This window comes from Lithobates pipiens, unplaced genomic scaffold, assembly GCF_037356315.1.
Source record: "Lithobates pipiens isolate NorthernLeopardFrog02 unplaced genomic scaffold, aLitPip1_a1.2 Scaffold_16, whole genome shotgun sequence".
Taxonomy (NCBI): domain Eukaryota; kingdom Metazoa; phylum Chordata; class Amphibia; order Anura; family Ranidae; genus Lithobates; species Lithobates pipiens.
The window spans coordinates 626,473,321-626,490,926 of record NW_027507748.1 but is presented as its reverse complement, the minus strand read 5'-3'; the positions used below and the strand labels follow the sequence as shown (position 1 = coordinate 626,490,926).

General features: G+C 46.3%; 1 protein-coding gene across 9 annotated transcripts in view; it reads right to left on the bottom strand.

Moving 5' to 3' along the window:
- The window catches only part of NBEA (neurobeachin), a 901,556-nt gene that overhangs the window by 315,585 nt on the left and 568,365 nt on the right, over nucleotides 1–17,606 (bottom strand). For all 9 annotated transcript variants that reach the window (XM_077484128.1, XM_077484132.1, XM_077484134.1 and 6 more), the window contains one exon: nucleotides 3,907–3,971. In XM_077484128.1, coding sequence (XP_077340254.1) covers nucleotides 3,907–3,971 — 65 coding nt within the window. The remainder of the gene's footprint in view (nucleotides 1–3,906; nucleotides 3,972–17,606) is intronic.

The following is a 17,606-nucleotide window of genomic DNA, read 5'->3' as shown; positions in this document are numbered from 1 at the left end:
TACATATAAATTAACCACTTCAATACAGGGCACTTAAACACCTTCCTGCCCAGACCAATTTTGAGCTTCCAGCGCTGTCGCACTTTGAATGACAATTGCGCGGTCATGCTACACTGTACCCAAATGAAATTTTTAACATTTTTTTCCCACAAATAGAGCTTTCTTTTGGTGGTATTTGATCACCTCTACGGTTTTTATTTTTTGCGCTACAAATAAAAAAATACCGAAAATTTTGAAAAAAAAAAATGTTTTTTTTTGTTTCAGTTTCAAAACTTTGTAAATAAGTACGTTTTCTCCTTCACTGATGGGCACTGATGGGGCTACACTGATGGGCACTGATAAGGTGGCACTGATGGGCACCAATGTGGCACCAATGAAGTGGCACTGATAGGCGGCACTGATGGGCGACACGGATGGGCGACACGGATGGGCGACACGGACGGACACTGATAGGTGGCACAAATTGGCACTGATAGCTGGCACGGATGGGCGGCACGGATGGGCATGGATAGGCGGCACAGGTGGGCATGGATAGGCGGCACAGGTGGGCATAGACAGGCGGCACAGGTGGGCATAGATAGGCAGCACAGGTGGGCACTCATAGGCGGCACAGGTGGGCACTCATAGGCGGCACAGGTGGGCACTCAGGCGGCACAGGTGGGCACTCATAGGCGGCACAGGTGGGCACTCATAGGCGGCATCGGTGTTATAGTAATGGATGCCAATCAGTGCCAAACAATAATGCATGCCAATCAGTGATGCCCATTGTGGCCACTGATTTGCATCCATTATGGGCACTGATTGGCACCCATTGTGCTGACTGGCACCCTGGTGGTCTAGGGAGGATTATGGATTTTTATTACCTTTTCCCTGGTGGTCTAGTGGTGTCCCTGGTGGTCCAGTGTGGGCATCCTCGGGGGGGCTGTGCTGATAATCGATCAGCACAGACCCCCCCTGTCAGAGGAGCAGCCGATCGGCTCTCCTCTACTCGCGTCTGACAGACGCGAGTGAGGGAAAGCCGATCACTGGCTCTTCCCATTTACACTGTGATCAGCCGTGATTGGACACGGCTGATCACATGGTAAAGAGTCTCCGTCGGAGACTCTTTACCGAGATCGTAGTTGCCGGGTGTCAGACTGACACCCCGCAACAACGATCGCCGCGATGCGCGCCCCCGGGGGCGAGCAGCGGCTCATTATCCTAATCACGTCATATGACGTCCGGTTAGGATAATGAAACCACTTTGCCGCCGTCAATTTGTAATAGAGCGGGCGGCAAGTGGTTAAGTCATAAAAAAGGATCACAGTAAAGCATCTAAAAACGAAAGCCTCCTGCACACGCTTAGATTTTCAGACGATCGAATGTCTGTTTTTTGTGGCATGCTAGTCTCATGTTGAAAGTGAAGCGGTTACTCACAATACAAAAATTTTCAGACGAGAGAATACAACATCAGAAGTGACATAATGTGTTGAATAGTTTTGAAAGTATTCTTTCATTTCTGAGCATACGTAGTCTTGCTCTTACGATTTTTTTCATACAAAAACCGTACTGAATGAAAGGAAAATTGGACGAGGAGTTGACATCTGACAAAAATGTTATAGTCTGCACATCCTGCTTTTGTCTAACGAAAAAACGAAATTGGCTCTCGAAAGCACTGTACTAATGATCCGAAAATCGGCAGACAGTCGTAAAATTTTTTCCATGCGCTGTTCGTATTGTGTGTATGGGCCTTAAGAAATCAGAATCCCAACATGCAATCTCTACATTTTTCTCCAGGCCTAAACTTTTTCTTTCAAATTTGAGAAAGAAGATAGATCCCTCACTGCAGGCACAAAGCAAGGGGAAACTTCCCCCTCTCAGGGGTCTAACTAGAGGTTACACTTCTCCTTACTATGCATTTAAAGTGAAACTCCACCCAAAAGGGGAGGCTCCACTTGTCTGCCTCCCCCCACTGCTGCCACATTTGGCACCTTTGGGATGGCACCTGGTTTTGACAGGTGCCCGTTTCCATTTCAGGCTCAGTTTGCCATGGCGAACTTGATTTGGATTTACCCTCCATTCCAAACCAGCTGGCCCATTCAAAAAGCGCTTTGCGCATGCACAGTAGAGAACCAGCTGTGAAGCTGCCAGACTTCCCTTAGTCAAGATGGTGGAGGCAGCACCCGATAGCCGATTGAAAAATCGTGTCAGGTGGGGACAGCGCTGGAGCCCTGGACAGGTAAGTGCCCTATTATTAAAAGTCAGCAGTTACAGTATTTTTAGCTGCCGACTTTAAATTTTTTTCTGAAGGAGCCTGTAGCTGCTCTTTAACCTCCCTGGCGGTATGATTATTTCAGATTTTAGGTGCTGAAAGCGGTTTATATTGTAGGCCTGTAATTCTTAGAAATAATTCACTTAAATCTGTCCAAACAAGAGTCTAATAGACCGGGTATGATAAAATTTGAAATATGAAATTATAATATTATATATATATATATATATATATATATATATATATATATATTAAAATAAATAACTATAAATAATTATAACAAATAATAATAAAAATTATTCAATAATGTAATCAAATCAAAAACACTGAAATATGCTGAGTTGCAGAATTGTCGCTGTCATTACTTTTAGTGTTTGATGATGAATTTCCCCACAAATTACTATCGCTCAATTCTGCGATTGAGTCTAATTTATTATCGCTGTTTTCTAGCTGATCTATAACTACTTTTGATGTAAAGGACACTTTTTGGTTGCTATGGACAATCTCCAGTTTCCTAGCATAAAGAAAAGTATTTATAATATAAAACTGTATGCAGGACACTGGACAAACCAATAGGGACAAAGGGCATGTTTAATTATTTGATACAGTACTGTAATCTGTAAGATTACATTATACTGTATCTATACTGTGTATTTTACTTTTTGAATTTGGCGCCGAACTCCGTCCCTGTGCGTTGCAACGCACGCAGGGAACGGAGCCCGGCGATGTGACAGATCGAGCGGAGGGCAGCTCGCTGATCACAGCAGGGGGACATCGCTGGATGCAGGGGACAAGGCAAGTAAACCCCTTCATGGATCTAGCGATGCGATCCTGAGTCTGGCTCGGGAATACCGCTTATGGTATTTAAATCTTACCCCGAGCCAGACTCAGGAATACCGCCAGGGAGGCTATAGATAATTCAGTTATGTGTTTCCACTAGGCCCCAAGACTCTTCTATGAATTTAGTGCATGCTGGGAATAAAATCTGACCAAATTAACAGGAACAAGTTTCAGAAGAATTGAGTACTGTATGGCAGAGCTGAACTGTACTGTTTACTCATGTAGACATTTAACAAGACAGCATGCCCCTTATAGAAAAAAAAAATTGTTCTAAAGGTTTCTAAAGTACTTACAACTTGCACAATAAATACTGCTAAGCACTCATCAATCATGCATTAAACAACCAAACCTTCTGGAATAGTGGAGGTTTATAGCAAATTAACGATACTGGGAATTTATTTGTGCCTAAAATTGTTCAGTTGACCTAATACTGAGCTCATGAATACTCATGGAATGAGTGACTGAAGTAGCACCTTGGACAGCACCAAGTCTTTCAACTTCATGCACTCCTGATTACATTGATATATGAGTGTGCCAAGTAGAGCTGTGCTGACCAAAGCAGATGGAACAGCAGATGGATCTGCAGATTGGTTTCCCCAGATTCTCAGTGTGAAACAACCCTACAGGGCTAAAATGGTGCTGATGTAGAAACCTTCTATGGCTTGGTATACAATGTGTACAGTTCTAGTGTGGATACCAAGGAACAAAAACTGAGAACATGCTGCTAGCATTGTTAGAGAATGTTTTAACTAGGCAGGAAAACAACACAAATCTAGACATTTTCTGTTTAAGAACAAGATGGAAAAAAGACTTGCCTTCCTTCATTGATGAGTTCAATAAATGCCAATCCTGCATTCTTTTGAATCGAGTTTTGCCATTCCTACGGATAAAGGGAACATTCTTTAAGTTTTTTTTAGATATTCCATTGTATTCTAAACAGTACTCATATAACAAAAAAAAAAAGATTTGGAAATGTAAACTTATCATTTTTAGATATTCTACAACTAAGTGACCACCATTGCAAAAACAATATTGCATATTTCTAGTTGTATGAGGTTAACATTAACATTGTATATGAATTATTTATTTATTTCACATATTATTTCGTAATTTTCTCTACATTTACATGGAAAAGATGACCAGTAAAGTGGAAGAGATAGGGGTTGGAACGTTGAAGAAAAATTATTCACGTGTTTGAAAATCTTTTTTTTTTCCTAATTGTTACTGCAAATACTGGAACTGCTTAAAGGAGTTGTAAAGTCAGAAGGTTTTTTTTTTTATCTTAATGCATTCTGTGCATTAAGATAAAAAGCCTTCTGTGTGCAGCAGCTCCCCCCAGCCCCCTTAACACTTTCCTGAGCCCCATCTCTGTCCAGCAATGTCCACGAGTATCTCAGCTGTCTGATACACTCTCTCCTGATTGGCTGAGACACAGCAGCGGCGCCACTGGTTCCCAATGCTGTCAATGTCAGTCAGCCAATGGGGAAAGAGATAGGGGGTGGTGCCAGGCTGTAGCTCCATGTCTGAATGGACACAGGGAGCTGTGACTCGGCTCAGATGCACCCATAGCAAGCTACTTTCTGTGTGGGCACTCAACAGGAGGGAGGGGCCTGGAGCACAGAAGAGGGACTCGAGAATAGGAGGATTGGGGCTGCTCTGTGCAAATTTACTGTACAGAGCAGGTAAGTATAGCATGCTTGTTATTTTTATTGAGAAAAGAAAAAAAAAAGAGACTTAATCACTTTAAGAACCTCTGAAAGTGTATTCATTTTGCATAACCCCTGTCACTTTTCCTGGACAGTATTGCCAACATTTAAAGGATAAGTTCACCTTTCATAACATATATTCAGTGTGTAAGATTTTAGGAAAGTAATAACCCCCACTCCGACAGCTATCTGGGATCTTCTCCTCCCCGCTAGCTGTCAAAATGAAAACAAAAACTCATACACAGTGCTCTGTGAATTGAAAACTACAAGTCCCAACAGCCTTAGCGGCTGTCGGCTTGTAGTTCTCAAACTACCATGGTACTGTGGAGCACCGTTGGTAGTTCATTCATGCTTCCTGTCAGAATTTATTGGTTTCCTTGTATGAGGTATGGGGAAGCAGATACACTAACAGGTCTGCAATCTGCTGATCGCTGATACAATGCATTACAGGCTTCTGCAGCAAAAAATAATAAATGCATATTATTTTACCTGCAACAAAATTATGCATTTATTATTTTTTGGCAAAAGGTGAACTTATCCTTTAAGGTAAAAAAAAAAATGCATGTAAAAAAACAAAAACAAAAAAAACTCAGAACTAATGATTTACCATTACACATTTTAAATATAAATTTTTCCCCAAATAGTGGTCCTTTAATAGACAAGTAAGCATTTATCACTTTGCTAACTCGATGCTGTAAATCATTTTTTGTGTGAATTAGAGAAGAAGAAAAAAAAAATGGCAACAAAAAGTCAAAAGCCAGCATTTGATACATATGTTAAAATATTTTCAGTATGGTCTTCACTTTCTCTTAGTATTTTAAACTGTCTTTATTTCACCTTTTATGTCCTGGCCCCTACCTCTTTTATTGGTGCCAATGAGTGATAATCACTTATTTTTTATATACATCTCTGGGATGTAATTACCCTGCACCCTGCCTGTGTTACCCATTACATCTCAACTACAAACTGGTTCTTGCGTCATGAAAAAAAAAAAAAAAAAAAAAAAACCTCTACAGCAAGAGTGACAGCATTTTCTGTTATTTGTGCAGGTGTCAGTGCTCTATATCACGGTGCTGGTGCTGGTGATCATCTCCTGCACCCTCTTCTTTGCCTACTCTCACCTTCCCTCGCCTCCATTGTCTCAAGAGTCCTGAATTTTCAGAATTTCACATCTAAAAAAAGAATGCTTGTAGTTGTCGATCCCAGATTCACCTCATACATGTGTTATGTCACGGTGCAGGTGTCAGATCACTCTATCACGGTGCAGGTTTCAGTGCTCTATATCACGGTGCTGGTGCTGGTGATCATCTCCTGCACCCTCTTCTTTGCCTACCCTCACCTTCCCTCGCCTCCATTGTCTCAAGAGTCCTGAATTTTCAGAATTTCACATATAAAAAAAGAATGCTTGTAGTTGTCGTTCCCAGATTCACCTCATACATGTGTTATCTCATTGTCCATGTGGTGGGATTATGTGTGCACAGCTAGTAATTATTTTGTGGCTGCAAATATGAGCTGTAGGTTTGTAAAGTTCACCATCCCTGTGATGTGCTGACTTCCTCCTGGGGCTGCTTATTATGAGGGGCTCCCACCATCCCTGTGCTATGCTGACTTCCCTTCTGGGGCTGCTTACGGTGAAGGTGTCAGTGCTGTATATCACGGTGCTGGTGTCAGTGCTGTATATCAGGGTGCTGGTGTCAGTGCTTTATGTCACGCTGCTGTCAGTGCTCTCTATCATGGTGCTGGTGTCAGATCACTCTATCACGGTGCAGGTGTCATTGCTGTATGTCACGCTGCTGATGTCAGTGCTCTCTATCACGGTGCTGGTGTCAGATCACTATCACGGTGCAGGTGTCATTGCTGTATGTCACGCTGCTAATGTCTGTGCTCTCTAGAGGTCGACCAAAAAAAAAGGGCTAACTTGCGTTTGAAAGACCTCTGCGCAAATACCGCGTCACATAAAATATTGCAAATACGGCTATTTTATTCCCTAGGGTCTCTGCTAAAAAAAATATATATAATTTTGGGGCTTCTGAGTGATTTTCTAGCAGAAAATGCTGGATTTTTACTTGTAAGCAACAAGTGTCAGAAAAGATTTAGTCTTTAAATGGCTAAACTGAGAACTTCTACACAGGGAGTTCAGCCCATTGAAGAAGAAACATTGTATCACTTTGATCTTTTCTTGGCAGCCTGCCCAGAGAGGAGGAAAGTCCTTCACTGATGTCTTCAGGCAACTTACATTGACTTCTATTACAGAAGTCTTTTGCAAGTCATAAGCATAATGAGCAATGTTTTTGCCTTTAAATTCATCGTAAAGAAAGTTTGTACACGTTAACTAACCTAACGACAATTCGTATTTCGTACGAAACAGAACAGAATTTCGGATACGAAATACGAAGTACGAATTAATTTTATTACGAATCGAAACGGAACAGAATGAAACTAATTTATTGACGGCGCCCATGTCTAGTGGTTTTCAACTCCTGTCCTCAGGACCCACTAAAAGGCCAGATTTTAAGTATTACCTTGGGAAGATGCAAACTAGAATACTGCAATCACCGAGCAGCAAATGATATCACCTGTGATGTATTTCAGTTATCTTACAAACCTGGCCTGTTAGTGGGTCCTGAGGACAGGAGTTGAGAACCACTGCATTATAGGAACCGCTGTGTGGTTAAGGCCTCTTTCACATGACCGATCCGTTCAGGTCCACCTGTCAGTTTTTTCGGCGGACCTGAATGGATGCTCTATAAAGGGTGACATGTCTGCTGACATCTGAACCGCTCCGGAAAAGTGTGACGGAGGAAAAACCTACTTTTCCATCCGTCTGCCGATCGGATTGGGTCACGACAGACTCTGCGGTTCGTCGTCATCCGATCTCCCATAGGGGAGAGCAGTGCTCGGACAGGTCCATCTCTGCACAGTGTGCAGAGACTGTCATCTTCCTGCTCAGTGGGGATCGACAGAGCAATCCCCACTGAGCAAGTGGATGTCCACGGGGTGGATCAGCACGGATCCGTCCCGTGTGAAAGAGCCCTAAACAGTGGTGTTCAACATATAAAAAAAATATATACCAAATAAGAAAAAAGGCAATATAAAGCTGTGGATGTAGACTCCTACTTAGAAAAAATGCCTTGCAAAATGTATTTGTATTTCTTTTAAATATTTTATGTGTAATGGCCACATACACGTATGATTAGTTAAGGAAAAAAAAAGAAGATATCTTTCGTTTTAAAGCAAACTCACACACGCTGCGGTTAAATTAATGGATTACCGGAGCACTCTAAATCTAAGAGGACTCTATCAGCTGTAGTGATGGACGAACTTCCGACGGGACGTTTCGCGAACGCGAAATGCGAACGGACCCAAACGTTCGCGAAACCGACCGTTCGCCGCGGGCCCCATTGACTTCAATGGGAGGCGAACTTTGCAAACCTTCATGTCGAATTTGCGGCCACGTGGTAATTATTAGGGGGTAAAACGTAGTCCCACCATCTGGACAATGACATAATACATGTATGAGGTGAATTTGGGATCGATAACTACAAGCATTTTTATTTTATTTGGGAAATTGTTCTAACAATTCAGGACTATGGAGCTAATGAAGGCAATGGAGGAGAGGGAAGGTCAGGGACCAGGGTAGGCAAAGAAGAGGGTGCAGGAGATGATCACCAGCAGCGTGACATACCGGAATGACACATGCACCGTGATAGAGGCATCTGACAGCAGCACCGTAATACAGAGCACTGACAGCAGCACCGTGACATACAGCGCTGACAGCAGCACCGTGACATACAGCGCTGACAGCAGCACCGTGACATACAGCGCTGACAGCAGCACCGTGACATACAGCGCTGACAGCAGCACCGTGACATACAGCGCTGACAGCAGCACCGTGACATACAGCGCTGACAGCAGCACCGTGACATACAGCGCTGACAGCAGCACCGTGACATACAGCGCTGACAGCAGCACCGTGACATACAGCGCTGACAGCAGCACCGTGACATACAGCGCTGACAGCAGCACCGTGACATACAGCGCTGACAGCAGCACCGTGACATACAGCGCTGACAGCAGCACCGTGACATACAGCGCTGACAGCAGCACCGTGACATACAGCGCTGACAGCAGCACCGTGACATACAGCGCTGACAGCAGCACCGTGACATACAGCGCTGACAGCAGCACCGTGACATACAGCGCTGACAGCAGCACCGTGACATACAGCACTGACAGCAGCACCGTAAGCAGCCCCAGGAGGAAGTCAGCACAGCACAGGGATGGTGTGATCCCCTCATAATAAGAACCCCCAGGAGGAAGTCAGCACAGCACAGGGATAGTGTGATCCCTTCATAATAAGAACCCCCAGGAGGAAGTCAGCACAGCACAGGGATATCATAAGCAGCCCCAGTAGAAATATGACACCGCTCAACCTCTTCAAAGAGGAGGGTAGGGGCATATAGTACGGTGTGCTTTTTTGGGTCAAGGAAGTGAGCCAAATGAATTAAGAAGGTCTGTGTGCTTGATTAAAAAAATAGTTTATAGACATATACATGGTCTACTGGTCACATGTGTTGAATTCCTCCGAGATCCATGCCTCATTCATTTTTAGAAATGTGAGGTAGTTAACACTGTGGTGAGCTAGGCGAGTACGCTTATCGGTCACAATCCCCCCTGCTGCGCTGAACGTCCTTTCGGACAGGACACTGGATGAGGGGCAAGCCAACAGTTCGATTGCAAATTGGGCAAGCTCTGGCCAGAGGTCAAGCCTGCCCACCCAGTAGTCTAGGGGTTCATCACTCCTCAGAGCGTCCACATCGGCCGTTAACCCAATGTAGTCGGACACCTGACGGTCTAGGCGTTCCCTGATGCTGGATCCGGATGACACCTGTCGATGGGTCGGCTGAAAGAATGACCTCATATCCGAAGTCACCAACACATCTTCAAACCGGCCTCTTCTTGCAGGCGCTGTTGGATTGGTACCCGCAAATCCTTCTCTGGGAGTGGGAATTGCTCCTCTGCCAGCGCACGCAAAAGCAGAATGCAGCATTTCTCGAAGCAAGGCCTGGAAGTGCTGCATTCTGACAGCCCTCTGCGACGGCGGTAACATTTCCGCCATTTTGTGTTTGTACCGGGGGTCTAAGTACGTTGCCACCCAGTACTGGTCCTTGACCCTCATGCTTTTTATACGGGGGTCCCTATTAAAACACTGGAGCATGAAGGCCCCCATTTGCACTAAAGTGGAAGCGGTGTGGTGGCCTGGCTCCTGCTCATCATCCAGGATAATGTCGTCCTCTTCATTCTCCTCTCCCCATCCTCGCACAACAGGGATCCCAGAAAGGTTTAAAGCATGCTCTTCTTGCTCCTGCTCATCCGCCCCGGCACCATCCTCCTCTGACTCCTCATCAGACTCCTGTTGTTGACTTGTCTCAGATAGAGTAGCCCCCCCTGGGAATTCATCCAGCATTGCGACTTCCTCATCTTCCCGCTCCTGCTCCTCCACAGCCTGATCAATGACACGACGCAATGCACGCTCCAGAAAGAAGGCATAAGGTACCATGTCACTGATGGCGCCATGGCTGCGACTGACCAGTTTGGTGATCTCCTCAAATGGCCGCAGAAGTCTGCATGTGTCGCGCATGAGCAGCCACTGGCGCGGTGAAAAAAAACCCAGCTCCCCAGAACCGTTTCTTTCGCAGAGTTCATACAGGTAGACGTTAACTGCACGTTTCTGCTGGAGCAGCCTATCAAGCATATAGAAGGTTGAGTTCCATCGCGTCGGGCAATCGCAAATAAGACGTCTGACCGGCAGATGGTGTCGCCGCTGAATGTCAGCAAGGCGAGCCATGGCCGTGTAAGATCTTCTGAAATGGGCCGAGATTTTCCTTGCCTGCCGCAAGATGTCCTGGACCCCAGGGTATTTGACAAGGAATCGCTGCACGACCAAGTTTAAGACGTGTGCCATGCACGGCACGTGCGTGATTTTGCCCTGTTTCAATGCGCTAAGCAGATTGGCACCGTTGTCACACACCACTTTACCAACTGTCAAATTGAGCGGTGTTAGCCACTCATCTGCCTGTGAACGCAAAGCTGAAAGGAGTGCCGGGCCAGTGTGGCTCTTTGCTTCCAGGCACAACAGACGCAGCACGGCATGGCAACGTCTCACCTGGCATGTGGAATAGGTTCTGGGGAGCTTGGGCGGTGCAGTGGAAGAGACGCTAGCAGCGGAAAAGGAGGAGGCAGCTGAGGAGGAGAGGGAGGAGGATGGAGTAGGAGGAGGAGAAGAAGAGTCAGGCCTGCATGCAATCCGTGGCGGTAAAACCAAATCTACACGGGTGCCACGGGTTACATGCTTGACGGCCGTCAGAAGGTTCACCCAGTGGGCAGTAAAACTGATATACCTTCCCTGCCCGTGTTTGCTAGACCACGTGTCTGTGGTCAGATGTATCTTGGCACCGACACTGTGTGCCAGAGATACATTCACTTGCCGCTGAACATGGCCATATAGCTCTGGGATGCCCTTCTCTGAGAAATACTTCCTTCCTGGGACCTTCCATTGTGGTGTTCCAATGGCCACAAATTTGCGAAAGGCCTCCGAGTCCACCAGTTTATATGGCAGTAGTTGGCGGGCTATGAGTTCTGACAAGCCAGCCGCCAACCGTTGGGCAAGAGGGTTATCCGGCATCATCATTTTTTTACGCTCAAACATTAGGCCCACGGAAGCCTGCCTTTTTGCAGAAAAATGTGAGCTTGGCGTGATGGAAGGTGGAGTGGAGGACAATTGTGAGGAGAGAGGAGAAGGAGAAGTAGAAGACGAGGCTGGACGGTGAGAGCCTGCAGTGTGGCTTTGTGTGTTCCGTTGCTCCCACTGGGCTCGGTGATGGCTGCTCATGTGCCTTCTTAAGGCGGTCGTCCCTAGGTGAGTATTGGGCTTACCGCGACTAACGCGTTGACTGCAAAGATTGCAGATGGCAACGCTATTGTCAGCAGCGGACACGTTAAAAAAAGCCCACACTGCGGAGCCATGTGCCGGTGTCCTGGGAGCGCCAGATGTGACCGTACATGGTCGATGACTCGCTCCTGATACATTTGCAGTCTGCTTTGTCCCTGCTGTGCAATGTAAGTCATTGCTGCTTCTCCTCCCTATCTGCTGGTCCATATCTCCCTCTGAACTCCCCTCCTCTTCCTCTCTTGTGGGCACCCACGTGACATCACTAGACACGTCATCATCAACGTCACCTTCCCCACCGCTATAAGTAGAGATCTCGGAGTAGGCAGCAACACCGGGGACCAACCTCCTCCTTGGGCTGATCTGGGTACTGGCGTCAGACTGCTGAGTAGCGCTTGTTGCTACCTCCTCTTCCTGATCCAATACCAAGAGTGGCTGCGCATCAGAAATGTCCTCTTGATATGGATCGGAAAATAATTCCAGTGACTCAAGCGGAAGGTATGTGGTGGTGGTGGTGGTGGTCGTGTTGTTGGTGGTAGTGTCTTTGGGGGTGCACATAGCAGAGAGTGAAGAAGAGGGTGCAGATCGAGAGGATGAGGAGGGTGCAGAAGAGTAAGGCTGAGCGAGCCACTCAACCAAGTCTGGTGCATCCTTTAAAGTAATTGAACGCACCTTCTGCAACTTCCCACTTTGGCTCAAGCCTGTTGCTCCTGCCCTACCCCTACCACCCCTGCGGAAGGGCCTGCCTCTTCCTCTGCATGTCATTTTTTAAATGACCCTGTGACAAAACTCTTAGTCCCTATACCGCTGAAGGACTGCTGCAGTATAGGTGAGCGGTCAGCAGTGGTGCACGTCAACCCTATCTATTGTGGACCTATAGCGGTCCTTACAGAACAGCAGACTGTACCGCACTCAAGCCTATGTACCGTAGCACCCTATACCAAGTTACCAGTCCTTATAAGAACTTTTGTGGACCAAGCAGGTTGTGTATTAGTGTTTAGCAGACTGTACGTCAGTCCCTATACCGCTGAAGGACTGCTGCAGTATAGGGCAGCGGTCAGCAGTGGTGCACGTCAACCCTATCTATTGTGGACCGATAGCGGTCCTTACAGAACAGCAGACTGTACCGCACTCAAGCCTATGTACCGTAGCACCCTATACCAAGTTACCAGTCCTTATAAGAACTTTTGTGGACCAAGCAGGTTGTGTATTAGTGTTTAGCAGACTGTACGTCAGTCCCTATACCGCTGAAGGACTGCTGCAGTATAGGGCAGCGGTCAGCAGTGGTGCACGTCAACCCTATCTATTGTGGACCGATAGCGGTCCTTACAGAACAGCAGACTGTACCGCACTCAAGCCTATGTACCGTAGCACCCTATACCAAGTTACCAGTCCTTATAAGAACTTTTGTGGAACAAGCAGGTTGTGTGTTAGTGTTTAGCAGACTGTACGTCAGTCCCTATACCGCTGAAGGACTGCTGCAGTATAGGTGAGCGGTCAGCAGTGGTGCACGTCAACCCTATCTATTGTGGACCGATAGCGGTCCTTACAGAACAGCAGACTGTACCGCACTCAAGCCTATGTACCGTAGCACCCTATACCAAGTTACCAGTCCTTATAAGAACTTTTGTGGAACAAGCAGGTTGTGTGTTAGTGATTAGCAGACTGTACGTCAGTCCCTATACCGCTGAAGGACTGCTGCAGTATAGGTGAGCGGTCAGCAGTGGTGCACGTCAACCCTATCTATTGTGGACCGATAGCGGTCCTTACAGAACAGCAGACTGTACCGCACTCAAGCCTATGTACCGTAGCACCCTATACCAAGTTACCAGTCCTTATAAGAACTTTTGTGGAACAAGCAGGTTGTGTGTTAGTGATTAGCAGACTGTACGTCAGTCCCTATACCGCTGAAGGACTGCTGCAGTATAGGTGAGCGGTCAGCAGTGGTGCACGTCAACCCTATCTATTGTGGACCGATAGCGGTCCTTACAGAACAGCAGACTGTACCGCACTCAAGCCTATGTACCGTAGCACCCTATACCAAGTTACCAGTCCTTATAAGAACTTTTGTGGAACAAGCAGGTTGTGTGTTAGTGATTAGCAGACTGTACGTCAGTCCCTATACCGCTGAAGGACTGCTGCAGTATAGGTGAGCGGTCAGCAGTGGTGCACGTCAACCCTATCTATTGTGGACCGATAGCGGTCCTTACAGAACAGCAGACTGTACCGCACTCAAGCCTATGTACCGTAGCACCCTATACCAAGTTACCAGTCCTTATAAGAACTTTTGTGGACCAAGCAGGTTGTGTATTAGTGTTTAGCAGACTGTACGTCAGTCCCTATACCGCTGAAGGACTGCTGCAGTATAGGGCAGCGGTCAGCAGTGGTGCACGTCAACCCTATCTATTGTGGACCGATAGCGGTCCTTACAGAACAGCAGACTGTACCGCACTCAAGCCTATGTACCGTAGCACCCTATACCAAGTTACCAGTCCTTATAAGAACTTTTGTGGAACAAGCAGGTTGTGTGTTAGTGATTAGCAGACTGTACGTCAGTCCCTATACCGCTGAAGGACTGCTGCAGTATAGGGCAGCGGTCAGCAGTGGTGCACGTCAACCCTATCTATTGTGGACCGATAGCGGTCCTTACAGAACAGCAGACTGTACCGCACTCAAGCCTATGTACCGTAGCACCCTATACCAAGTTACCAGTCCTTATAAGAACTTTTGTGGAACAAGCAGGTTGTGTGTTAGTGATTAGCAGACTGTACGTCAGTCCCTATACCGCTGAAGGACTGCTGCAGTATAGGGCAGCGGTCAGCAGTGGTGCACGTCAACCCTATCTATTGTGGACCGATAGCGGTCCTTACAGAACAGCAGACTGTACCGCACTCAAGCCTATGTACCGTAGCACCCTATACCAAGTTACCAGTCCTTATAAGAACTTTTGTGGACCAAGCAGGTTGTGTATTAGTGTTTAGCAGACTGTACGTCAGTCCCTATACCGCTGAAGGACTGCTGCAGTATAGGGCAGCGGTCAGCAGTGGTGCACGTCAACCCTATCTATTGTGGACCGATAGCGGTCCTTACAGAACAGCAGACTGTACCGCACTCAAGCCTATGTACCGTAGCACCCTATACCAAGTTACCAGTCCTTATAAGAACTTTTGTGGAACAAGCAGGTTGTGTGTTAGTGATTAGCAGACTGTACGTCAGTCCCTATACCGCTGAAGGACTGCTGCAGTATAGGGCAGCGGTCAGCAGTGGTGCACGTCAACCCTATCTATTGTGGACCGATAGCGGTCCTTACAGAACAGCAGACTGTACCGCACTCAAGCCTATGTACCGTAGCACCCTATACCAAGTTACCAGTCCTTATAAGAACTTTTGTGGACCAAGCAGGTTGTGTATTAGTGTTTAGCAGACTGTACGTCAGTCCCTATACCGCTGAAGGACTGCTGCAGTATAGGGCAGCGGTCAGCAGTGGTGCACGTCAACCCTATCTATTGTGGACCGATAGCGGTCCTTACAGAACAGCAGACTGTACCGCACTCAAGCCTATGTACCGTAGCACCCTATACCAAGTTACCAGTCCTTATAAGAACTTTTGTGGAACAAGCAGGTTGTGTATTAGTGTTTAGCAGACTGTACGTCAGTCCCTATACCGCTGAAGGACTGCTGCAGTATAGGTGAGCGGTCAGCAGTGGTGCACGTCAACCCTATCTATTGTGGACCGATAGCGGTCCTTACAGAACAGCAGACTGTACCGCACTCAAGCCTATGTACCGTAGCACCCTATACCAAGTTACCAGTCCTTATAAGAACTTTTGTGGACCAAGCAGGTTGTGTATTAGTGTTTAGCAGACTGTACGTCAGTCCCTATACCGCTGAAGGACTGCTGCAGTATAGGGCAGCGGTCAGCAGTGGTGCACGTCAACCCTATCTATTGTGGACCGATAGCGGTCCTTACAGAACAGCAGACTGTACCGCACTCAAGCCTATGTACCGTAGCACCCTATACCAAGTTACCAGTCCTTATAAGAACTTTTGTGGAACAAGCAGGTTGTGTGTTAGTGATTAGCAGACTGTACGTCAGTCCCTATACCGCTGAAGGACTGCTGCAGTATAGGGCAGCGGTCAGCAGTGGTGCACGTCAACCCTATCTATTGTGGACCGATAGCGGTCCTTACAGAACAGCAGACTGTACCGCACTCAAGCCTATGTACCGTAGCACCCTATACCAAGTTACCAGTCCTTATAAGAACTTTTGTGGAACAAGCAGGTTGTGTGTTAGTGATTAGCAGACTGTACGTCAGTCCCTATACCGCTGAAGGACTGCTGCAGTATAGGGCAGCGGTCAGCAGTGGTGCACGTCAACCCTATCTATTGTGGACCGATAGCGGTCCTTACAGAACAGCAGACTGTACCGCACTCAAGCCTATGTACCGTAGCACCCTATACCAAGTTACCAGTCCTTATAAGAACTTTTGTGGAACAAGTGAGTTGTGAATGTTTAGCAGACTGCAGCAGAAGGGCAGCAGTCAAGTATAATATCCTTTCTATATTTGGAAGAAAGAATATTATACATGTACAAGCCTATTACTGTACCACTGATACCAGTCCTGAAAAGAACCTTTGTGGAACTAATAATAACAGCAAGTCTTTAAAATTACCCTCACTGCCTGACAACACTGCTTCCTTCCTGTCCCTATACAAATTGGCAAAAAAAGAGAACGATTAGTGGTTACTGGAACAGCTCTTTTGTGGACCTTGATAGTAACAGCTAATGATGATGATGATGATGATGATGATGAAAGACTAATCTGGCTGTCCCTGTAGCATACACCGTCCTTTCCCTTTCTCTAAACTAACAAAAGACACTCAGGCTGCTGCAAGAATCAGCAGCACAGCAAACCTATCAACACCTAACACCTATACCAGTCCTGAAAAGAACTTTTGTGTACCAAATAGCTAGTGGTTTATCTCTCCCTACTCCACACAGGAACCTGTCCCTATCTTAACAGAAGAAAGAATGTAAAATGGCCACCGGATCGGGTGTATTTATAGGTTAGGGGGAATGTACAAGTGTCCATGTGCTGTCATGTCTCAATTGGCTGTCCTGTATCACATGATAAACGTGTCACCAAAGGTTAAAGTTCTTGTATACATTAAACACGTAAGTCCGCCGCGGCGAACGACGGAAAAAGGCGTTCGAACGTGCGGACCGCGAATGTCGGAAATTCGCCGCGAAACGACCGCCGGGCGAACCGTTCGGCCATCACTAATCAGCTGCATAAGGTGACTGTCTTCACTTCTTGTCCTACAACTCTTTCCTTCCAGCAGTGAGTAGATCAGAGCAAATTAATAAACCTGGGCAATATTTCATTTGTGTCCTCAGGACATGCAATACTACGGGGAGCAGTAATCTGTTTTCAGAGTAGATTATTTTACAAAGTATATGTAAGCAATTTCATGCCTTTCACTGCCCTGTCTAGCAGAAGTCAAAGGGTACAATGGAGGTCAGGAAAGCCACTGACCACTGGAATATTGCTATCAGCAGTTTGTAGCAGAAGCCTATTCTTTAACAGACACCATGTAGGAATAGAAATATAGTTCATCTTTACAAAATCTATTTAGTATCGAGTATTGATATATTTTATTGGCTGGTACCTATATCACTGCTTCATTAAGGTTCCATACAAAATCTTGCTTTTTTACAAATACTATAGAAGGAATTAAAGAGGAGCTCCAGGCTCCCTCAAAAAAAAAAAAAAATACTGTAGCTACTGACTTTTAATATTAGAACACGTGTCCAGGAATCCAGCGGTGTCTTCACCCCAGCCAATCTTTTTATCGGTTC